Source organism: Chenopodium album, chromosome 3 (assembly GCF_948465745.1).
Source record: "Chenopodium album chromosome 3, dcCheAlbu1.1, whole genome shotgun sequence".
Taxonomy (NCBI): domain Eukaryota; kingdom Viridiplantae; phylum Streptophyta; class Magnoliopsida; order Caryophyllales; family Amaranthaceae; genus Chenopodium; species Chenopodium album.
In genome coordinates this window covers 63,403,177-63,424,767 of record NC_137836.1, presented here as the reverse complement: position 1 = coordinate 63,424,767, position 21,591 = coordinate 63,403,177, and the positions used below count along the sequence as shown (strand labels likewise).

At 36.1% G+C, this 21,591-nt stretch overlaps 2 protein-coding genes across 2 annotated transcripts; both read right to left on the bottom strand.

The window, feature by feature from the left end:
- Window positions 1–304: 304 nt before the first annotated feature.
- On the bottom strand, window positions 305–5,704 carry LOC145624030 (tubby-like F-box protein 3). Its single transcript, XM_081676953.1, has 6 exons — window positions 4,690–5,704; window positions 2,447–2,534; window positions 2,109–2,238; window positions 1,765–1,944; window positions 1,192–1,674; window positions 305–648 (listed from the first exon to the last, which is right to left on the bottom strand). Exons 1-5 carry the CDS (start codon window positions 4,996–4,998, stop codon window positions 1,212–1,214), a joined length of 1,170 nt encoding a protein of 389 aa, XP_081533079.1. The 5' UTR covers window positions 4,999–5,704; the 3' UTR covers window positions 305–648; window positions 1,192–1,211.
- Window positions 5,705–14,390: 8,686 nt separating this feature from the next.
- LOC145625196 (uncharacterized) lies at window positions 14,391–15,563 on the bottom strand. The gene has a single exon (XM_081678270.1). It carries the CDS (start codon window positions 15,561–15,563, stop codon window positions 14,391–14,393), a length of 1,173 nt encoding a protein of 390 aa, XP_081534396.1.
- Window positions 15,564–21,591: the final 6,028 nt, after the last annotated feature.

Below are 21,591 nucleotides of genomic sequence, written 5' to 3'. Positions count from 1 at the left end.
TTAAACTTAATTTACAGACACAATGGTGAAAAGCCACATTTCTTGAGGGTAATATGAATATGCCAAAGGTTTCGCCTTATTATGCCCCTTGATTGCTTTAGTCCCTGGCAAAAACTTGAAACAGAGCTAGTCCATTTGATCAGCCTAGTGGTAATTTTGTTGAGGGAAGAAAATCGTGTTGATGCAGTTTTCGTATAGCGTACTAAAATACTTCTAAAGTTCTAAGATCTAATTATATTAGCTCAGTGATGCTATTGGAGCACATACGACAAGAAACTTAGAGAAACTCCTGAAACAGAAACCATACAACAAACCTCGCTAATCTAACATTACAGCAAGACAATTAATGTTGACAAAGGCGACAAATCCTCCGGCAGGTGAGTTTCAGCACACCTTCTCACCCCGAACAGAAACCACAAAAAGGAAAGAAAAGCGCACAGCCAACAAACAGTCAAGTAAGCTAAAGCCTGTCTTTTAACACAGACTTCAAATTATATGTACACGATGCGAAAATTAGAGTTGACAGTAAATGAACTGACTAATCACACAGTAGTGAAGTCGCTGCCCAACAAACTAGAATCTTCCTCACCAACATCCACATGCCGGTAAGTGCAACAGCTTCACCCTTTCACACACATGTTAAATTACCTGAGATATTGCAAGCAGGAAGAAAAATATAAGTTGCTTTGCAAGCTTTGCTTGGGCTTAAAATAATACCTTATCTCTTCCTCAGGGAACCAAAATAATCAAAGTGCAATTATAGTACAAAAATATCTTGAAGATTATAATGAAAATGGCATTAACCAAACAATCAGAGGAATGGTAATATGGTATAATAATTAAAAGGTCAAACCAACTTTGGTCAGAGTAAGAAACATGTTATGATTTTAAATGTCAGCTACTCAATAGTATAAATCTAGTTGTGTTTCATGGACTTGGGTACTAGTGTTGGAACGGGTATGTGTCCAAGTGTCCAAATCGGCTAAATTGTGAAAAATTTCCATGATTTTAGTCAAGAATAGTGTTGGAGCCCTTGGAGGTACTTGAGGTAACATGAAGATTCCATGTAACATAAAAATCTAGTATTTCTGTCTCATGGCAATAGCTCCATTTAAAGAATTGAACAAAAAGGTATACCAGAACGAAAAGGCATCATGCAAGTCAAGGATGGCTAATGAACTTAAATCATACCTCAAAGGCTCAAATGCATATCATTCACAAGCAATCTTGGTGTCAAAGCTGCTCAGACAAATGGCAAAAGCCTGGAAAGCGGAAATTGGGTAGTGATAATCCATGGTGAATACATCCTTTCCGACTTTTCCAAATTGAAGAATGACACTTTCATGCTCAGATCCATCCTCTAGGGAAGCAACCAGTTGAAAGTTCTTGACAGAAGCAACAGTTACACGACCATTGAAGTTAAGGCACCAACACTGAAGTTGTTCATGCCACCTAGGGGCCTTGTTTCTCAGGTTTAACCTTCCCTCTTGCTGATTGGGAGCAGCATCAGACAAGCAATTGTCCACCCTAATAGATTTTGACCTAAAAAAGGGGATTGAAGGAAAAGAATCCACATTATTGACCAGAAATTCAGTCTGTGTGGGGGCCAGTCCTCCAGGTTTGATAGCAGAAGCAGGTATACTATCCATGACACACTGCATCTTCCTCGGACCCCTGTCAATAAAGAAGTCATTCTTCAGAAATCACAAACACAACTCTCATGATTTTTAAGGATGAAGAAAGACATAAATCTTCATGGTTTACCTAGCGCCCAAGACATTCAGCTCATAAGAGATGTGTGCCACAGGATAGTTGCCTGCAGGAGCCCTGGGTGCAACCTGCTTTGATCCCACTAGTCTAGTAGAGCGACTTCTTATGATTCTAGCTCCAGCATTTGAGGGTTGTGCATCGTAGATTGTAAACTTTGTGCCCAAAAAATTGGATCTGTGGTTGAAAAATATAGGAGTAGAATTTAGGAAATTGTCCAAACTAAATATTGATGTGCCTTGTTCTTTTCACCTTGAAAATTTAGGTTCAAATAATGGCCAATAAGTTTAAAGAAGTGAAATTCGGCTGTAAGAACAAAGTCAATACGCAGTAGAAAATACCTTAATTTCCCAACATAGGCACTACTTCCCTTGGAGACGTAATCAGGATTCAGGGAAATGATGTAGTCTGTGCAAGTCGGGCGTCTACACTTCCTTGCAGCAAGAATGCACTTGCCATCGTCATATGAAGCTAACATCAATTTGAGAGTAAATGAGACTCGTGCAAACAAGGGTGGGGAAGGAGGAGTAAAACAGAAAATACAATCATGCCCATTATTAGGATTGTCTATTATTATGCATTTATAAGCTCTAGACCTAAGTCATTCCCTATCAAGACTTGCTTTGAAAAATCTATTTAAATGGAAAGCTGAATATTCAAAAAGGTACAGCAAGTTCACCTGAGCTTGAGCTAACGAATAAATAATATGTCTGGCTGCCACGATGTCTCTTAATGTAACACTGAATAAGAGTGTCTCTTGATCCAGGCTAAATAAAGCAGCATAAGTAAACATTAGCTCAGGTCAAAAAGCATCTAGTTTTATAACAACCAACATTAGCTATTAATACAAAAGACAGATTTCTTCCACTCATGATGAAAATAATCCTATGACCACAAATTCATCAATAGAAAGTATAACCAAAGATTTACTCGCATCCACTGAAAAGCAAGATCCTTAAAGAAAAAATGATAATAATTGCCTTTAATATAAAAATAAATTCAAAATTTTTTCATAAACTAAGTGGGCTTCAGTGTGTTCACAAGTAATCACTCAAGGTTGAAGTTTTGTAGCAAGTTGCCTTGACAGATAAGCAACAATTACACAGCAATAGGGCTATGTGACAGATTATATTTTTTATTTTCTTTTATATATTTTTAAGTTTATTATTATTATTATTTTATTTATCTTTTCAACTTTTAGAAATAGCAAATTAAAAACTTTGTATGAAAATGGAATACATAGTTTTCATACAATCTATGTACAAAAATTTCTCAAGTACTTAATCTGATTTCAGGCTAAGAAAAGGTGTCAGCCCAGACACCAATGACAGCCATGTCAAAGTCATTTTTGAGCTCTCACAAGGTGAAATTGGGCTGGAAAAGCCACAAAATCATTTTCATCATAAATCATTCGCATCATTAACAGAAGTGGCTTTGCAACTGTTACAACAATTGCAGAAGGTGCCATAACATTCCTATGCAACCCTTACTATGAAATTGTAATAAATGCTTCCACACATACTTAAATTTTACAAGAGCAAGTCCAAATGTTCTTTTGTTCCCTCGCACATCATCCTTAAATCAATTTTGCAAATACAATGATGCCTTTAGCAGTCCCTTAAAGACCAAAAGCTTCAGCGTGTTCTTTTTCCAGTACAAAATTCAGGTCGAAACAAGCATTAATTTCATCCATTAAAACAGCGAACAAGGTATTCCCTAAATTTCCTCGTGATATGTTTGGCTTCATAACTGAGGACTCAATCACCAATGTCATTCTTTGAGGGCACAAGTAAAAAGATAGTCACCAAAATATTTAGATTCTTAAACTGATGTGGCCACCCTATTTATTTTTATACTTAAATTCGAGATAAAATTACTTTATTTTTTTCAGGAAAACATATATTATTAAAAATGCACAAAGAGAAAGAAACTAGACACTTTTTCATCACATTAAATTCTTCAGCAACCAATCAACCATATGGCATCAGAGAAGTGCGAAAAATTCCCTTCAGATCACATACTCATTCTTCTAATGTTTTTAAGGCTATGTTTACTTTGCTTGAAATAAGATGTTTTGGTGTGATTAGTTTAAAGGTTTGACCTGGTCTAATCTTAACTTCTCTAAAGTTTGGTTTGAATTGCTTTTATAAACTAGTTTGATTGACCTTTGATTGTAATTGTATAATATTAAGTGAGGTCTTGTTAGATTTGTTCAAAGTGTATTTTTCAAATATCTAATTTTCAAAATTCTACTAATAAGAAATTTTGATAATTGGCAATAAGCAAATGCAAATAAGAAATCTAGTCTGGTCTGAATTGTCCTAGTATAAGCAATAATAAGTTCCTAAAGAAGACGAGTAAAACATAGCCTCGGTTATTGATATATATTTGGCAATAAGATTTTAAAAGCTTTAATGGCCCATTAGTTAACAAAAGAACAAAATTAGTATCAATTCTCTAAATGACTATATTTGCTACAAAACAATAGTACTAATTGTCTAAAATTAATGCACAATACACATGGACTAACAACTAGCAACTAGCAAGCTACAGCAGATCACCATCACATACTAAAAATGTTTTACAAATTCATAAATACTTTGCAGGATATAACTTCTTATAGATATCAATAATCAACTAACAATTTATCATTTTCAACACATCAGGGTTTCATCATATATACCGGAAACATGGAAAGTAAATAACCTTCACAGCATTTTGTTTTGTACTCCATTTTCATTCACGGCGATATTATTAAAACACAATTACATCATAACTTTCCTAAAATACGATTACAACACAAAATATGGTAAATAGAACAGGAAAGCACCCATAGAAAAGAACTTCCAACAATGTAATCATATCATAACATACATAATTCAAGTACAAAAACAAAAGAGGAAAATTTGTATCATCTCAAACCTGCTTCACAGATATGGGGAACGTCAGCTTGCCCGAAATCTCCGGTGTTTTGACAATATCCTTCATAGCATCCCTCCAACTCCTGCACACACCGGCACACGCAACGACATTTCTCCTTGGAGGCCAAGTACACTCAGATGCCTCAATTCTTACAAGCACTTCTCTCAAGAGCTCGGGCGGCATGTTAGCCCAACAACTCTGCTCCATAGCATCAACCACCACCAAATTATCATGGACCACTCTTTGGGACCTTGATCTAAAACTATACTTTACATCTTTCATGTCTTGTAAGATGCTCCTAAAAGACATTGTTATAACCTTAAACCTATATACTATAGTTTATATATTGCTTCCTTAACCCTTATAGACCACCTTATGATATACAAATTACTTCCACATTTCCTACACCATAATTCAACCCTGATACAACAACATCATCCAAGTAATTCCACACTCACAAAACCCTAATTTCGACAAATCGACCCACATAAGAATCATACCATGAAAAAATCCCAGCAATGAGAATAAAGCTAGCTAGCAGTAATTAAACAAATACCCATTACTACAAAGTAGATAAAGCTCCAAACTTTAATTTTAATCATCAAAATTAATGATCAAATAAACCCCAATTTCTTCATTTCTTCCCGTACAAAATCAACGAAACTAAAATACCCAGATCTAAAAAACTAAACATTTCACATTTTCAACCTTAGAAAAAGCAATTAAAACAACCCCCAATTGATAAAACCCCAGATTGATTGAAAAAGCAATCAATCACCAGAAAAACAGCATCATATGAAATGCAAAGTAAAGCAATTAAAAAATGGGGATTTTTGGTAAATTGGGTAGTTAGTTAGTTGGTAGAAGTAGGAGAAAGGAAGGAAAGAGGGTGTGAGCCCGACATATTAGGGTTTGGAGAAGCTAAGATTTGAGTGGGGAAGTACATCTGAGTGTTTCCTGCTGTTGTTCCTTTGCCAACTCTGGCCGAAGACCATAATTTGTTGGATTGATAGAAAGTTGCTCTTTGTGTCCTTATTTATTTCCTTTTCTTTATCCGATTTTTAATTCCACGCTTTTACTTTAGTGGTCGCTTGATTATACATAAAGAGTTCAAATAGATTAATTGCGAAAGAGAATATGTCAATAAATTAGTTAATCTGAGTTGGTGAAATTGAATTGTTTTAAATTGCTTATCTCTTATGACATTTTCATTTTTATTTTGGAAAAAAAATATCCCTTATGTTCACGGAAAAATTTTAAGCATCATTGTTCAAAAGTACTAGTAGACAAACTCATAAATTTATCTTTTTTTTTTTTTATAATGAATATTGTCATTAAAAGGACATTATTTTAATTTTACATTCACGAACATTCAAATCACCTCTTAATTTTATTTTTTGAATTTGAAGTTGAACCACCTTATGCCTTACTTTTATTCATTTCTTTATTTGCCTTTAGCATAAGAGCTTATTTAGTGGAATAAACTCTTTAAATAAGTTTTCCACCAAACACCTTATTTTAGCTTATTTAATAGTCAATAAGCTATTGTTGGTCAAATAAGCTAATTTTGCTCAAATAAGTTATTTACCAAACAAGGCCAATATGTGGTGACTTATGGAGTATGATCGTCCATAGTGGTCGAGAGTAATTGATGATTTTGAAATTTTCTAACTTTTATTTTATTAAAAAAATCATTAATAAGCAATTACGGAGTACTAAATCTCATTGACATAAAAATCTTCTATAAATTTACTAATAAATGATATGAAATAAGCAAAAATAGAATGCATATTTTTATCTTGGTGTGTGATGAGCCAAACAAACGAATGTTACGATATGATGGACTAGTGAACTACTATGATGAAAAATGATTTTGTGCTACCTTGGTATAGTATACACGAAGTGGTGCCCCTCAGGATTAGCATGGCTTTAGAATTTGTGCGCAAACACAAACTTGAATGAAGATAGAATATTTCCCAAAGACGAAGGTAATTTTGAGATAGGAGAAAAGGTTGTTTCTAGATGTGTGACTAATTAGAAGTTGGAATATGACATTAAATAACAAAAGAAAAGGTTCGTGACAGTTTGTCAATTAAAAAGATAATATAGTGGGTCATTAAGGGTAATTGAGTACCAACAAGTACAAAATAAATGGTGTAATAAAGCAGCCAAAAAAGGTAAGACTGACGCCAAAAAGATAAGGGGTTGCCCACAATACACTCGCACATCTTATTCCTCATCAAAACGCGAATCACATGCTTGGTCCATCATTGCTATTGCTTGATTTCCCTTAGCATATCCTTTATTTCATTTTTACTAACCCTATTCCATAAACCATTTCTAATTTACTCATTTAAGTCCATACCCGTTTATCAAGCAAATATAATTTTCATGCCTCATAACTTTTAGGAAAAATTGCTCCCATTAATCTGAACTTTGTCTCGTTCGTCCAAATTAATCCATAATTTCGATTATTATTTATCACTCCCAACTTTAGGTATTAATTTCTATTGCACCCAAATGACTTGCAATCGGTCAATCAGGTACACATTTGTGAATTAGTTTTTTTTTTTTTTTTTTTTTTTGCACACGTGTCAATATGTAATTGGTTGAAAAAAATAGAGAAAATAAAAAAAGAAAATGTAAAAATAAAAAAAAAATCCTAAAACCAAACCCAGCCACCCATAGCAGCCCGCGCGCTGCCACCAATGACCACCCCACAGCAACCCACGACCAGCCCAACACCCTTCCCCTCGAGCACCGGTCACCGTCCGGTCATCCTTCCCCTCTCCTAGTGCCAGCGACGCCCGACCACCCTCCCCTTTCCCTTTAAAAACTCTTGCTGATGAGAACGACCACCAGGAAACGCACCCCCATTTCTCCCTGAAAACGAACACTGAAAATGGCTAAAATCAACCAAATTTCGGGCTGAAGGGCTGGTTTTAACCCTAAATCGGCAAATTTCGGTCGTTCGTGGCTAATTTTGTGGCCTCCTTGCTCGGGATTTGGGGAAGGGAAGGGGTGGCTGGGCGGCAGTTTCTGGTACAGAGGGGTTTTCGGGGATGAGGATGATTTTACGGAGGTGTGGGGGTGGGGGTGTGGTGACAACTGCTGGGCATGGGTGGTTTGCGAGTTGTTTTTTTTAAAAAAAAAAAAAAATAAGCCAATCATACGCTGACACATGTCTAGGTAACCTGCTATATCAGGTTGGATGACATGTTGGGTGCAATAGAAATTAATACCCCCTAAAGTTGGGAGTGATAAATAATAATCGAAAGTATGGATTAATTTGGGCGGACGAGGCAAAGTTCAGATTAATGGGAGCAATTTTTCCGAACTTTTATGCAAATTTATATAGTTGAATACCCTCTTAAATAAGCTTAAAAGTAATCAAGGTAATTAAGTGTTTTGTATTATTCCAATGTGATATTTTCCACACTTTCATTATCTGTAATCCCCCATATTTTTAATGAAATTATATATTATTTATAATATTTATTTGTATTTTTCCGGAATTTAATTTCAAAAGTTTCAAATTATTTTTGGGGTTGATAAACGATTTTATTACAAAGAACTTTTTATGAACCTTCCTTCTATAATTTATGTTCAACAAACAAACCTAACCCAGTTTACTTTCTTAATTGACCCATTAATTTAATGAGGCCCAATATCCCTACTTACCCTACTACCCTCTCTCCTATAAATACCCCATACATCCCCAAAAATTTCCCCACACAAAGGTTAGTCTTATTTTCTTTCTCCTTTGTTTTATTAATTTGTGTAATTATAATTATTGATTATGGGTTTTGATTTTATTGTTTGAAATTAATTTAATTAGTATCAAATTGTATTTTGATGATTAAACTTTATAATTTCATATTTCATAAATGTTATAATTTTCAGATTTTGTAAATTTAATAACCTAGGGTTTTTAATAATTGTTTTAGGGTTTTTATGAACAATCGATTTAGGGCTTTTATAGTAATGATGTTTTGAAATTTTGGTGATTATACTACTAATTAGTTTAACTTAATTCCAGATTATTTTGAACACGTAAATTCGTGTTTTAATGTTTAGATTTTGGTTCGTTAATATTAATCCCGTTTTAATCCCGATCAGGTTCTGAACTCATCCGATTTTGACAAAAAAGTAGTGTTTTCCATGTGGAAACAATGTTTTAAGAAAGAATTACTACCTTTGGTAGTGAGCACCACCCTCTCGTGGCCAAATTCAGCCTCTAAATATGATTTTCGGGCAGTTTTTGATTTTTAACAAAGTTTTTTTTTATGCTTAATGTTTATGATTAGTTTTGGGTTTTGATTTTATAGTATAAAGTTTATATTTTTAGTATCAAAATCATGTTTTTATGTTTTAAACTAATAATTTCAGATTATAATTGTTGTTATAATTTTCAGATTTTATAATTTTAAAAACCTAGGGTTTCAATTTATTTAAATTGGGATTTTAGGGTTCTTATGACTAATTAAATTGGGGCTTTTGTTCCTATTGTATTTCTAATGCATAATTAACCATATAAATATGTTTTTAATGAAGTTTTAAGGAGTTTTAATCTAAATTATAATGCTGGAAATTTGGTTAAGTATTAATTTATTATTGTTGCTTGTTTTCTAGGAAGTGATTATTTCTTAGGAGACTTTTAAGTGATTAAAAGTGGCACAAAGGATTGTTTATACGAGGTACGTACATGTCTACTTCGTTGTAAGTAGTATCATGTTTAGGTACCAAAGAAAAGAACTTAGTTTCATGATTAGAGAACACTTGGATGGAAATTGTTTGGTTATACATTTAATTAATTCATGTATTTATATTTATGAGGCATGTTTTGGTGAATTAATTATGCTTGTATGGAATTTTGGATGCAAGTATGTTGAATTATATTGGATTAATTGTTTGTATGGAATGTTGATACAAGCATAGTTTTATTGGATTGGTTTGTTAACCACATTTGGATTATTAAAGGATTGGAATTGAATGGTTTAAATGGAATGAATTTATTAATTATTCCACAAGGTTGTTATTTATTTTATTTTATTACTCAATCATGAATTGTTAGTATGTTGAGTAAAGGTGGATTAAGCCGAAATGGCTAGGTGAGTTGACTATGTTCAACAATTTGGATAATTTGGAAGTTTAATGGAATTAAAGGTCAACTTGTGATGTGATCACCATTGTCCTAAATAAGATTAAAAGTAAATTGATGTATGATTTTTATGTATGGTCTATTTGATTGAGTCGACTATTAATTAAAATTGTAATCACGTAAAGTGAAACATGGATGAGCAATAAAACTCTGGAAAGCGTGCACTTCTGGAGTATTGACAATTATGGGTTGGGGTACACGGTGGTAGCCCGTGGCTTTTCGAGGCTTGTTTGATCAACATGTCCTCTTCTCTTTTGGTATTTACATTTTTATTTTATAATGAAAGTTAGATGGGATCCTAGACTAACTTTGTGAGAATGGAGTCGCGCCCATTCTTGCATCGCGCTAAACTTTTATTTTAAATGGTCATTTGGGACCAAAATGATTTGGTGGATTGGACAACCTCGTCTATTGCTTACTCCAAAATAAATTAATTAAATTAAATATAAAGAGTCAAGTGTTTGGAATTGATTAGCAAGTATGTTGAGTCGATTGAATTGTTTAAGTGTGGAGTCTTGATTAATGAATTCGTGTTGTATGTTTATTTACTTTAATTAGTTGAGCATGGTAGGCTTGGTACGCTGTAGCTTGTATGTACTCAGCTTTGCTGATTGCGTGCTTTTGTGTGTTTTCTTTTGGTCATGGCCTTCGCCTTTCAATAACCCTGTGATGATCCAATTATTACACTTGTATCATTGGGGAGCAGTATTGCACAGGTTAGCTTGATGATGTGAAGTTCGGGGATTTGACATACGCATTGTCAAGGGATTGGTGTGATTGAGAGTATTCGTTCTTTGTGTTGAACTTATTTATGTTTTACTATTTTAATTATGTTTTGGGATTTTGGAATATTGGTTTGGTTTTAATAAGGGTCTTTATGGTTCCAATTTGTAAGCTTTGACTTATTGGTTTTCTAAATTATATTATTTTAATATTTAAGTTGGATTTCCGCTGCAATACTTTGATAAAGCCTTAACGTTTTAACACGTGGCGGTAACATGCCAATGGTTCTCCTCTATTTTTATTTAAAGTAAGTGGGTTGAAAAAGGGAGAATTATTGGGGTGTTACATATCTCTCTTTCTTTGGGATTTCTGATTCAGTAACAAGAACGTTCATACACACGCAAAAAAATAAAATAAAATAAAATAAAAAGAAAAAAAAAGAAAAAGAAAAAAAAACCCTTAGATAATGCTCTTCATGTTAATAATCTAACCATAAGCAATAAATTAATAAAAATCAATGGCCCAAGTAATATAGGAAATTGTAAATTAGCATTGTATTTTGATGTATGTTTTGGAACTCTAACTACAAAACCCAAATAAACTTTACAATAATAAGAGACTAATGGATTCACACCTATAATTTTATAATAAAACAAAAGTAGGAAAATTACATAATGAGTCAAATAGTCAATGTCTTGTTTGAATAAGAGCATGTCATTTAAAAATAGTTGTAGACACCCATTTGTGTCTCCCCAAAACCAAACCCAGTGATGAGTGCCTTTCACGTCGAATCATAATCGAATGAAACGAAAGTGTGGAAAGGTCTAGTGTTGCGGAAAGTTTTATTTCTTTTCTTTTCTTTTCTCTTCTCTCTGTTTTTGAAAACTTTATTTTAAGAAAACAGCCAATCCAGTTTGGTTGGTCCATGATATGGGTCCAATAGTGGTGTAGTTGGATGGGGCTTGTAAAGACCTTTCCAACGATATATTATAAGCCCAATTCCGATGAATATTGAGGAATTTATGGCCAATTTACTAAACTGGGTCCGGTTTGAGTTTTAAGTACGGCCCAATGATCTAGGGGAGGGCCTAATATGATTTATCATTCCTAATGTAATTAGGAACGGTTTTGGTCTTCTAGAACATTCTAGAAGGTCTTATCATTCTTAATTCAATTAAGATTCTTTAGAGTTTTAATTAGATCAAATAGCATTTTCGACTGAAATTATATTATTTTATCTTCCAGTACGGTAAAATTATCAGATTTTCGAAAACGTGTTAAAAGCCGGTTTGGCGTCCAACCCCAGGCCTTGGCGCCTGGAACCAGGATTGGCGCCAGACGCCAGCCATTGGCGTCTGGCGCTAGCCACTGGTTCTGGCGCCAATGAGCCAGGGCTGGCGCCAATTTGGTTCTGTGATCTTCAGACTCTGTTTTGATAAATTATCTTTTTTGGCCGATTTTCTTTATAAATATCGTATCAAAAATTCCGTTTTCATGGACGAATCAATCTACAATCTACAATCAACAATCATCAACATTCACTAATTCTCCTTATTCTTTATCATCATTCATCTCATTCACCGAATTCGCTTTATTCATCATCTTTCTTTCATCAATTCTCAATAGCATTAATCTTTTAGCATTCTTTATTTCTTTCTTGCTTTTTCATACAAAATTCCGCATTCATTAGATCTAGAAACACCTAGCCATATTCGAAGTTGCCTTCGCCCTAGACGTGAAAGGTTTTAATTTCTGAGGGTTTGGTCCCAAATCTCTCTTTCAATTATTTAATTTAATTGCTTTGATTTATTATTTTCCTTGAAGTTACTAACGTGTGTATTTTGTTATTAGAAAGAGGTACGAGGCATCCAAGTAAGTATTTTAATTGTTTTTATGATGTAGACATCATGTTTAGATTATGATGATTCCTAGTATCATGTCTAGGGTGTTTTTAATATCAAGTATGATTAAAAGTATGATGCTTCCTATGTTCTTTCTAACATTTATGATTATGATTGATGATGATTATTTATTATGTTGCTTGATATGCATATTATTGTATATTGTTATTGCTTGATCACCTTTTATTGCAGGTTAAAGGGAATTGGTATTTGCAATCACGCTTAATAAGATAATTAATAATTTTGTTAGGTTAATTGTGATTATAATTCAAGTGATCGCCAATAATAGTTTATTTGTGCATTAAATTCAACCAACATAGATTAAACAGGTTTAGGGTTAATCCTACTGATTGTATGTTAGTCAGAAAGTGCACATGAATACGAGCAGAATAAAGTAGAGGCCTATTATTAGGGCAGGTTCAATCTCTTTTAGGTTGGATTTGTACCTTCATCCCCGGACCCTTATTTGGTTCATGACCTTATGGAGTTGACGATCTCTTGGATCGTTAAGGGGTGTAACCTTCACCTCGTGAATGGTTTACAAGTTCCTTAAAAACTTGTTGGCGACTCTTTTGCTCTATCTTCTTCCCTTTTGGACGCCACCGTACTTTAGTGTATGATCACAGTGGGGTTCAAGCTAGTGGGATTTTAAAGGCTTGAAATTATTCCCTACAATAGTACTTCGTACTAATTAGATATAGTCTATGACGGATCTTCCACAGGGGCCATATGGGTCCTAGCCCCTGGTAGAAGCCCAAAAATTTTCAGTTAATTTAGCCCAAAATTAAGAAAAATGTTAGGGAAAGAAAAAAACGCTAACAAAACTAAAGTTACCTAACTACCCACATTACACACTTATAGAGCTTTTGCAATTTCGATGACCACATTTCTGCAAATGTCATTTATTTATTTATTTATTTATTTATTATTTTTTTGAGTACAAGTATTAGATAATCTTGGTATTTTTTTTTCTTTTTCATTATTATCCCCTTGAAATTATACTTGCTCTTGTTCATAGTGTTATCTTTTTTAAATAAAAGACTTGGTTAATAATTTCATTTTAATTGTTTTTTGTTTGGATGAGCATTAACCTCTTTTTTAATAGTACAAGATTTACCATACGAGATTTACCATACATGGTACCTTTTGTGTTTTTTTTTTCCTCCAATGTGTTACAAGACTGGTATATTAATTTTGATATAAATTGTTTATTAGGGACTAAATTTTTTATATGTGACTTTTTAAAAACTAAAGATCAATTTACACTATAAAAACAAAATTGATAGAGTATTTAATATTGTATACACACACACACACACACACACAAAAAAAAAAAAAATTTAACATATTGGCCCCTGGAAGAATTATCTTCAAGATCCGCAACTGGATATAGTTGTTTCACAATAGCTTCAACATGGAATTGTTTCAAATTAAGCTATAATTGGGCCAAGTGTAATGTTTAGTTAATAGAAGATTTTAGATTTTGATATGGTCCAATTATATGCCTTATAACAAATTAGAGAATCGTTTAAAATTTTAAATTCAATTCAAAATCCTGTAATTTTAAATTTTTTCTCTTCTCGTACACATTCTCTCCTCAAATACCACAAATATGCCTCCACCACTGCTATCATTCTTCTTTCTTCATCCATAATCGCCAGTAATTGTTAAGGTAGTGATTTATCATTTATTTGTTGTATAAGCTCTATTTTTTTTATTATTTTCGAAAACAAACCTTGATGTATAAGCTATATTATTCGATATGAGGTAAATTTCAAGATTTAAAAGCCTTGATTTCATCTAAATTATTAATTTCTATCTAAGTAACATTTTAGGGCAAAAATTAGGGTTTATGAATTTTTTTTTATTTTATTTTTTTTATTTTTTTTACAGGCACTAAGAAAAACCTAAAGACATTAGGTGTCCCTGTTCCTAGCCTTATTAGCTAGGTCATGGGCGTCCCTAATGATTTGTCTCGAAACATATCTAACATTACAGAAAACAAATAAACTACCCTTATTACAAATCTCCTCTAGCAGGTGTTGTAGCTGGACTGGCCCCGAGGACGGGCGTCGGAGGAGTTGAATCGCCAGTTGGCAATCTATTTTATCCTGGATTTCCTTGAGCTGGTTCGAGTGACACCATTCCAGCACATCTAGAATTCCTTTGAGCTCCGTGTGTAACGCAGACTCGCCTAGGACCGCCTGTTCTCTTGTTCCTAGAAGTCGCCCTTGTGATGTGTCCCTACATATCCATTCAATACCACACCTAGGTATGCCTGTTCCAGCTCTGGTCTTCTTCCATGCTCTGTCCACGTGAATAACTGCTTGCACACTCCCCGTGTATCTAAGACATAGGTCAACTGCAAGAGAGGCCTTGTCTTGCCTCTCAGACTTGGCTTTGGTACTCTCCAGCTTATAACGGATCGCGATCACACAAGTGTTCTCCCACCATCTCATAGTCTCCATGAGCACAATCGGATCCAACTCCGCTTCCCTATAGATGACTTTATTCCTGTAAGTCCAAATCGACCATTGTCCCGCAAAGATAGAGTTGATCCTTTCGCACCTCGGCCTGTCTTCCTTCAAGAGGACAAGGATCCAAGACTGTATCCACTGGTCCAGAGGAATCCCTGTGTTGGCTCTCGTATTGAGACCTAGAGATGATCCAGCCCACATCCTGGAGGCCCATTCACAGTCTCTAAATAGATGTTCCCAAATTTCCATCTCCTTCTTACAGAAAACACAGACGGGGTCAAGTCTTACCCCTCTTTTCTCCAGATTTGATTTATCCGGCAGAACATTATTGCAGAGTTTCCAAATGATCAGCTTGAGCTTTGGTATAGAGGGTATCGCCCAGAATTTCTTCCATAATGAAGAGCGGCTTTCTAGGCAGGCGTGTCGTGAGCTCTCAGAGAGAAGAATGTTATACCCAGATTTCACCGTGTAGGATCCCAAAGGGGTGTGACCCCAAACCTGATGATCCTCAACATTTCTCGAAGGAATATGCATGCTAAGGATTGCTTTAGCATCATCAAATTCAAACAATTTCCATACTAGCCTCGCATTCCAACTTCTCGAGGGTGACATCATTAGATCCTGCACTGTGCGGATTCTCTCCTTGTCTGCCGCCCCAATATCACTTCTTACTATCGGTTTCTTCCCTCATACCCAAGCACTCTCAAAGCAGTTAATGAGGTTACCATTGCCCATTTTCCAAATGGTATGCTTCCTCATTTGAGTCGCCACTCGAACAATCCCTTTATATCCCCATGACCAGCTTCCCTTCTCCATATCCTTCACAGCCACCTCCATCGGAAGGTGCTTGTATTTTTCTTTGTAGATCAAACTGAGGAGGCTAGATTGATGATTTTGGATCTCCAGGCATACTTGTACAGAAGGGCCCTGTTAAAAAAATCCCATGTTCCTTATTCCCAATCCCCTTTTGCCTCAGGGGAGCTCCAGGAGATATTTATTTTTCCAATGTATAGCTCTATCCTTGCCCTTAGAAGCCCAAAAAAATCTCTTGAAAAGAGAGTCTAGAGTATCTGTAATTTTCTTCGAGACAAGGAAGACAGAAAAAACATGCGTGAACATGCTTGATAGAATACCTTGGATGAGCATCAGCCTGCCTGCTTGGGAGAGAGATTTGGACGCCCAGGAAGAGAGCCTTGCGTTTACCTTATCAATCATGAACTGGAAGTCCTTTGTCTTTGCTGAAGTTAAAGTGACTGGGTTACCCAGATAAATCCCCGCATCTTCTTTTTCAGGCACCAGCAAAGCGTTCTTTATAGTGCCTCTGACCTCTGGGAGATGTTCGGGCTAAAAATTATTGAGGATTTCTTCAAATTTATGATCTCACCAGAAGCCCTGCAAAAATAAATCCATAGTATGCTGAAAGTGATGGCAGCCGCCGATATCAGCCCGGAGAAAAAACAAAGCATCGTCTGTATAGAAAAGATGGGAGATCAGCTTTGCTCTATGGGCAACTTTGACTCCTTTAATCTTCCCCAATTCCTCAAGATCTCGCACCATATGGGACAAGACTTCCATACAAATTATAAAGAGGTAAGGAGAGAGGGGGTCGCCTTGGCGTAGACCACACCTGGGATTAATCACCTGAGAGGGTTCACCATTCAGAAGGACCTTATATGAGATAGTTGAAACACACTCCATTATCCATTGGACCCACTGCGTTGGGAACCTCATTCCTATCAGCGCCCGCTCCAAGAAGTCCCATCTTATCCAATCATATGCTTTATTCATGTCTATTTTCACCGTTGCCAGGGGTTGCTTGCCATGTTTCTTCCGCTTGATGTGGGTTAGAAGCTCATGGGCTACTAAACTAGCATCTCCCATAAGTCTACCCGGAACAAAAGCATTTTGAAAGGGACCAATCACATCACCCAACACTCGCCTCAGCTGAAGGGTGAGGCATTTTGAGATTATTTTGTACACCATATTACAAAGACTGATTGGCCGGAAATCACTAACCGAGGCAGGCCGAGAGACTTTCGGGATCAGTGCCATAAAGGTGTGGTTCCATTCTCTCAGAATTTTCTTTTGAGCAAAGAAACTTAATGCTTGCAATCACCTCGTGTCTCATCTCCTTCCAGAATTTGTGGAACAGCTCGCTGGGGATACCATCTGGACCCGGGGATTTCACAGCTGAAATAGAAAAAACCGCTTCCGTAATCTCACCATTATTGAAAGGTTCCTGGAGCACTGTCACATTTTCTTCGCTTAACCGCATCTCCTCCCACCCAAAGGCCACTCTGTTCAAATCCGAAGCTCTGCTCATTGAGTCTTGTTGAGAAAATTCCTCGTTAGACCTGAACAAACCCTCAAAATGTCGCACAAATTCCTTCTCAATATCCGGTTTATTCAAGATCCAGTTACCAGCATCATCCTTAATCATAAAACTTTCATTGAATTTAGCATTTCTTGCGCCTCCAATCTCATCTCAAGCTCAGAACTGTTCGTGGCATTGGTCGAAGCTTCGCTCCCTCTTTCACCATGAGGATCGAAATTAGTAATCTCCTTCTGATTGATTGTAGCAACCGAGCACAAATCTTCCCAATTGACATTGTTTCTCTTTTTATAGGAGCGACACCAATGGAAGGCGACTGATTTTTCTTTCCCGAGCTTCCTCGCAATTGAGTACATCTTGGAGCCTTGTGACTGCTTCCCCCATTCCTTTCGGATCTCCTCACAAGCCTCCTCATGTGATAGGCACCAAGCTTCGAACTTATATGGGCGATTTCTCTTTATTTTTGCCGGGTCCAACTCCAAAATAATCGGTTAGTGATCGGATATGAGAATAGGCAGATTCAGAAGAATTGAATTCGGAAATGAATCCATCCATCCCTCCGTGCATAAGGCTTTATCGATTCGTTCATAGATTATGTCTCGTCCTTTCCTATTATTGCACCAAGTAAAAGGCACCCTTGTATACGACACGTCAATGAGATTGTTCGCAATCTTCCAGACAATGAAATCCGTCCACCCACTGATCAAGTCACTACCCCCTTTCTTATCTTCATATTTATCCACTTGATTAAAATCGCCCATTATCAAGGTGCGGTTGTGCAATTTCGAGAGTTCAATGGTGAGTTTGCTCCAAACACCTAGCCTATCCGATACTACCGGAGCACCGTACAAGCAAACAAGGGACCACTCTTTATTCCAAACATCTACCACATTACAAGAAATGAAATTGCAGGAAACTGAAATTACAGAAAGGGAAACTAGAGAGAAACTGAGTATGGCTAATCCACCACTGAGGCCTATGGCATCAACGCCTACAATATTACTAAAACCATAACCGTTTAGTAACCAATTCAGACCACCGAGACTACCCTTAGTCTCCATCAAAAACAAAATTTGCGGTTTGAACTTGCGGACTAGCCACTGCAGGAATGGAATTGTAGAGGTATCCGCTGATTTTAATCCTCTACAATTCCAAGCGAGGATCTTCATGGGCCCCTTGGGGGGGGGGTCTTTTGGGCACCCTCCCCAGCTTCCCAATTCGATTTGCCAAGAGTTAACTCTGTAAACACAAGGTCAGAGTTGATGGGATCAAAATTCAGATCAGGTAAAGCATCCTTCTTCTGGCTAGTTCTTCGCTTCTTTGCACCCATGAAACATGAAAAGTTCCCACTCCTCTTCTTCTCCGGTTGCCCCAACGATTTGCGCCTCTCTTTCCCCTTCTTTTTTCCACACCCGTTCAATTTCTCCCAAGCTTGCCCTGTTTTATGTAGCATTCCTGCGAGGAAGCCCTTCGAGGCCCAAATTTTCTTTCTCTGATACTTCCTTGCTGGAGCGGAGTTACTGGAAGATGCTGCCATGATCAAGTCGGATGATGGTGATTGAGAAAGACGCTCCCGAAGAACCTTATTCGTAGCCCGAATTCCTCCACTTAGATCTTCAGCGAAAACAGATATTCTAGTATTACTGTGCTACACATATGAAATCACTCTCAATCATTAAAAGGCGAAACTTAAAGGGGTCTTTTATTTATATGTATTACAATTTTCAGGTTTTTTTTTTTTTTTTTTTTTTTTTTTTTTGAGGGCTTATTTTCTCCTATCAAATATAATTAGAGGTTGTTACTAGTTGAAGTTGAATTTTTTTTTTCTTTTATTTGTTGCTTTAATTACTTATCCACAGTTAATCAATTAAATGATTAACAAATAGAACAACTTTTATCCAACTTATCAAATGATTGATTATCAAGTAGAACAATCACGTACTAGTACATATGCCTTGGCCTGGTACGATTATCCATATCTCTTCACTAGAGACTGGAGTACTAGACAAAGCTAATCTGTCTCACTAGAGACTTGAGTACAAGACAAAGCTAATCCAATGTTGTAGCCAAATACATGCTCATTTAATCTCTGTCCACAGCCCCTATGTTACTCGAACTCGGGTACCCATGTCCGACACGGGTATGTGTCCAAGTATCCGACTCGGCTATTTTGTGAAAAAATTCTATGATTTTGAACTAAAATGAAGTGTCCAAGTGCCATACCCATGTCCGAGTGTCGAGGGTCCGACACTGGTACTTGAGGTAAAACGAAGAGTCCGAGTAACATAGCACAGCCCTACTCATTTTCACCATTCTTGCACTCAAATATGCCATCAGTACGTCCCGAGCAGCTAGTGCTATCAGTACGTCCCAAGGAGCTAGTGCCATCACTTGAAACGCACAATGAATCATTTTCCTGAATATCAACACGAAACAACTTGGTGAAGAGAAGATCCTTGGCCCAAAGAGTACAGTTAAATAAAATGCAAGACAAATTATAAATTGATACCAACAATACAAACCTGGGTGAGATGCAGGCAACACAAATGCAGCAAATGGTAATTAACATAGTAGTAATGGATCAATAGAAACTGAAGTATGATTTTTGAGCAGGCTTAGGATAGCAATTTAGCCTCGAGTTATGACTTTCACATGCACAGCTAATCAATTCCACCACCACCAAAATTAATACAGAGATGCAGTTTCTGAATCGTCACTCCAACATCTACGAAACAAGGGGATTAATCGAATAGGATCAAGAAAACCAAACTGACTCTACAGGCTAATTTGTACTGCAGAGGAGCTACTCTTATTGCAGTAAAAAAAAAAAAAAAAAACAAACTGACTCTAGGACATACTTTTTACTGCAATAAGAGTAGCTCCTCAACAACAGGCTAATTTGTAGATTATCATCATTAATCAAACCCACTGAAGGAAGTTACTCGGTACTATGTAGCACACAAATTCTCATCAAGTTCATGATTTCCATTTGTGAAACTTGGAAACCCAAAAACCAAAATAAAAAAAGGTCAGGGAATAACAAACGTACTTTTATAGAAAACCACTAAGGGGGCGTTTGGTTTGAAAAGTGGAAACGGAGTGGAAAGGAAACAAATAAGAGGGGAGAAAGGAATCATTTAGCTATTACCTTTTCATTTGTTTGGTTTAACCATAGAAAGGATATTTATTAAGAGGAAGGTAAGGGTATTTGTTACCCCAAGTTTTTGAGAGGTAACAAATAAGGGGTAGTCATTACCCTTAGGTAATGGTAATTGTTACCATGCCTTCAAACCAAACACATGGTAACGGTATTGGTTTAATTGAATCCGTTTCCAATTAAAAAAATACACCAACCAAACGCCCCCTAAGTCTACATAGAATCACTTTTAATAACAAATACCAAACAAACTTTAACACGTGTTAATTACTTTTTGGTAATAATAAACAAAACAGTAGTAGTAGATTACTAAGCAGAATTATTGATTTGGCTTCCTGGTTTCTTTGTTTCTGAGCTACATTGCATACTCATTTGCCTGGGCAATGAGGCTGCAAGCTTGCTAATAAACAAGTTCCACGCCAAACTAAGCCTGGTTACCAAGATTGTAGTCATCATGTACCCTTTCAAACAAAAGCAACCGGTAAGCAATCTTTGAGGGATAATAAAGATTACCTAGCCTCCTTACATAAAATTCGAAGTTGAGAGAAAATTTACCTGTCCCAAGAACTCGTAGTCCAACTCTCTACCAATGGGACACCAGCTGCCAAGTGGATGTGGTTTACACATCACAAACTCACAATGTCGCATAGCGTCCAGAACTTTATGACCGTTGAAAGCAACATTGAACTACTTAAGTACATATCAATATGAGAGCTCTTGATTAGCATGGAGGACTGTAAAACTTGTGATGCCTAAACTTTTAATACAGAATCTCGAGCATCTTGACAGAGTAAAACAGAATCATTACCCAGACAATCAGCCAACGCAAAGCTGAAGTAGATAATTTTGCCATTGACAGTCCAACAGAAGACTTTCAAAGCAAAAATTGCATGCCCATATTGCTAGCTTCTATTGTGTCCAATGTCACTATCCAATAGGAATGAGCATACTAAGAAACCTCCCCACTGGATCATGTTTTTGCAACATCAGATGAACACTGATAAACACATTTCAGAACTTTCTTCTTACACTTTTCGTTGATCAGAAAAAGGGCACACATAACAAAACTACAGCAGCAGCAACCATAACATCAAGAAACAGTACAGCTGTTAAGAATCACAGCGATATTTTCCAAAAACTTTATTAAAAAA

Bases quoted from the DNA above. Each gene is read 5' to 3' on its own strand.
- LOC145624030 (XM_081676953.1), bottom strand. From the start codon at position 4,998: ATGTCTTTTAGGAGCATCTTACAAGACATGAAAGATGTAAAGTATAGT. The intron at 2,239-2,446 runs GTGAACTTGCTG...AATTGATGTTAG, and splicing joins ATTCGTTAGCTCAAGCTCAG to CTTCATATGACGATGGCAAG. The intron at 1,675-1,764 runs GTAAACCATGAA...CTTTATTGACAG, and splicing joins CTGAATGTCTTGGGCGCTAG to GGGTCCGAGGAAGATGCAGT.
- LOC145625196 (XM_081678270.1), bottom strand. From the start codon at position 15,563: ATGTCACCCTCGAGAAGTTGGAATGCGAGGCTAGTATGGAAATTGTTT.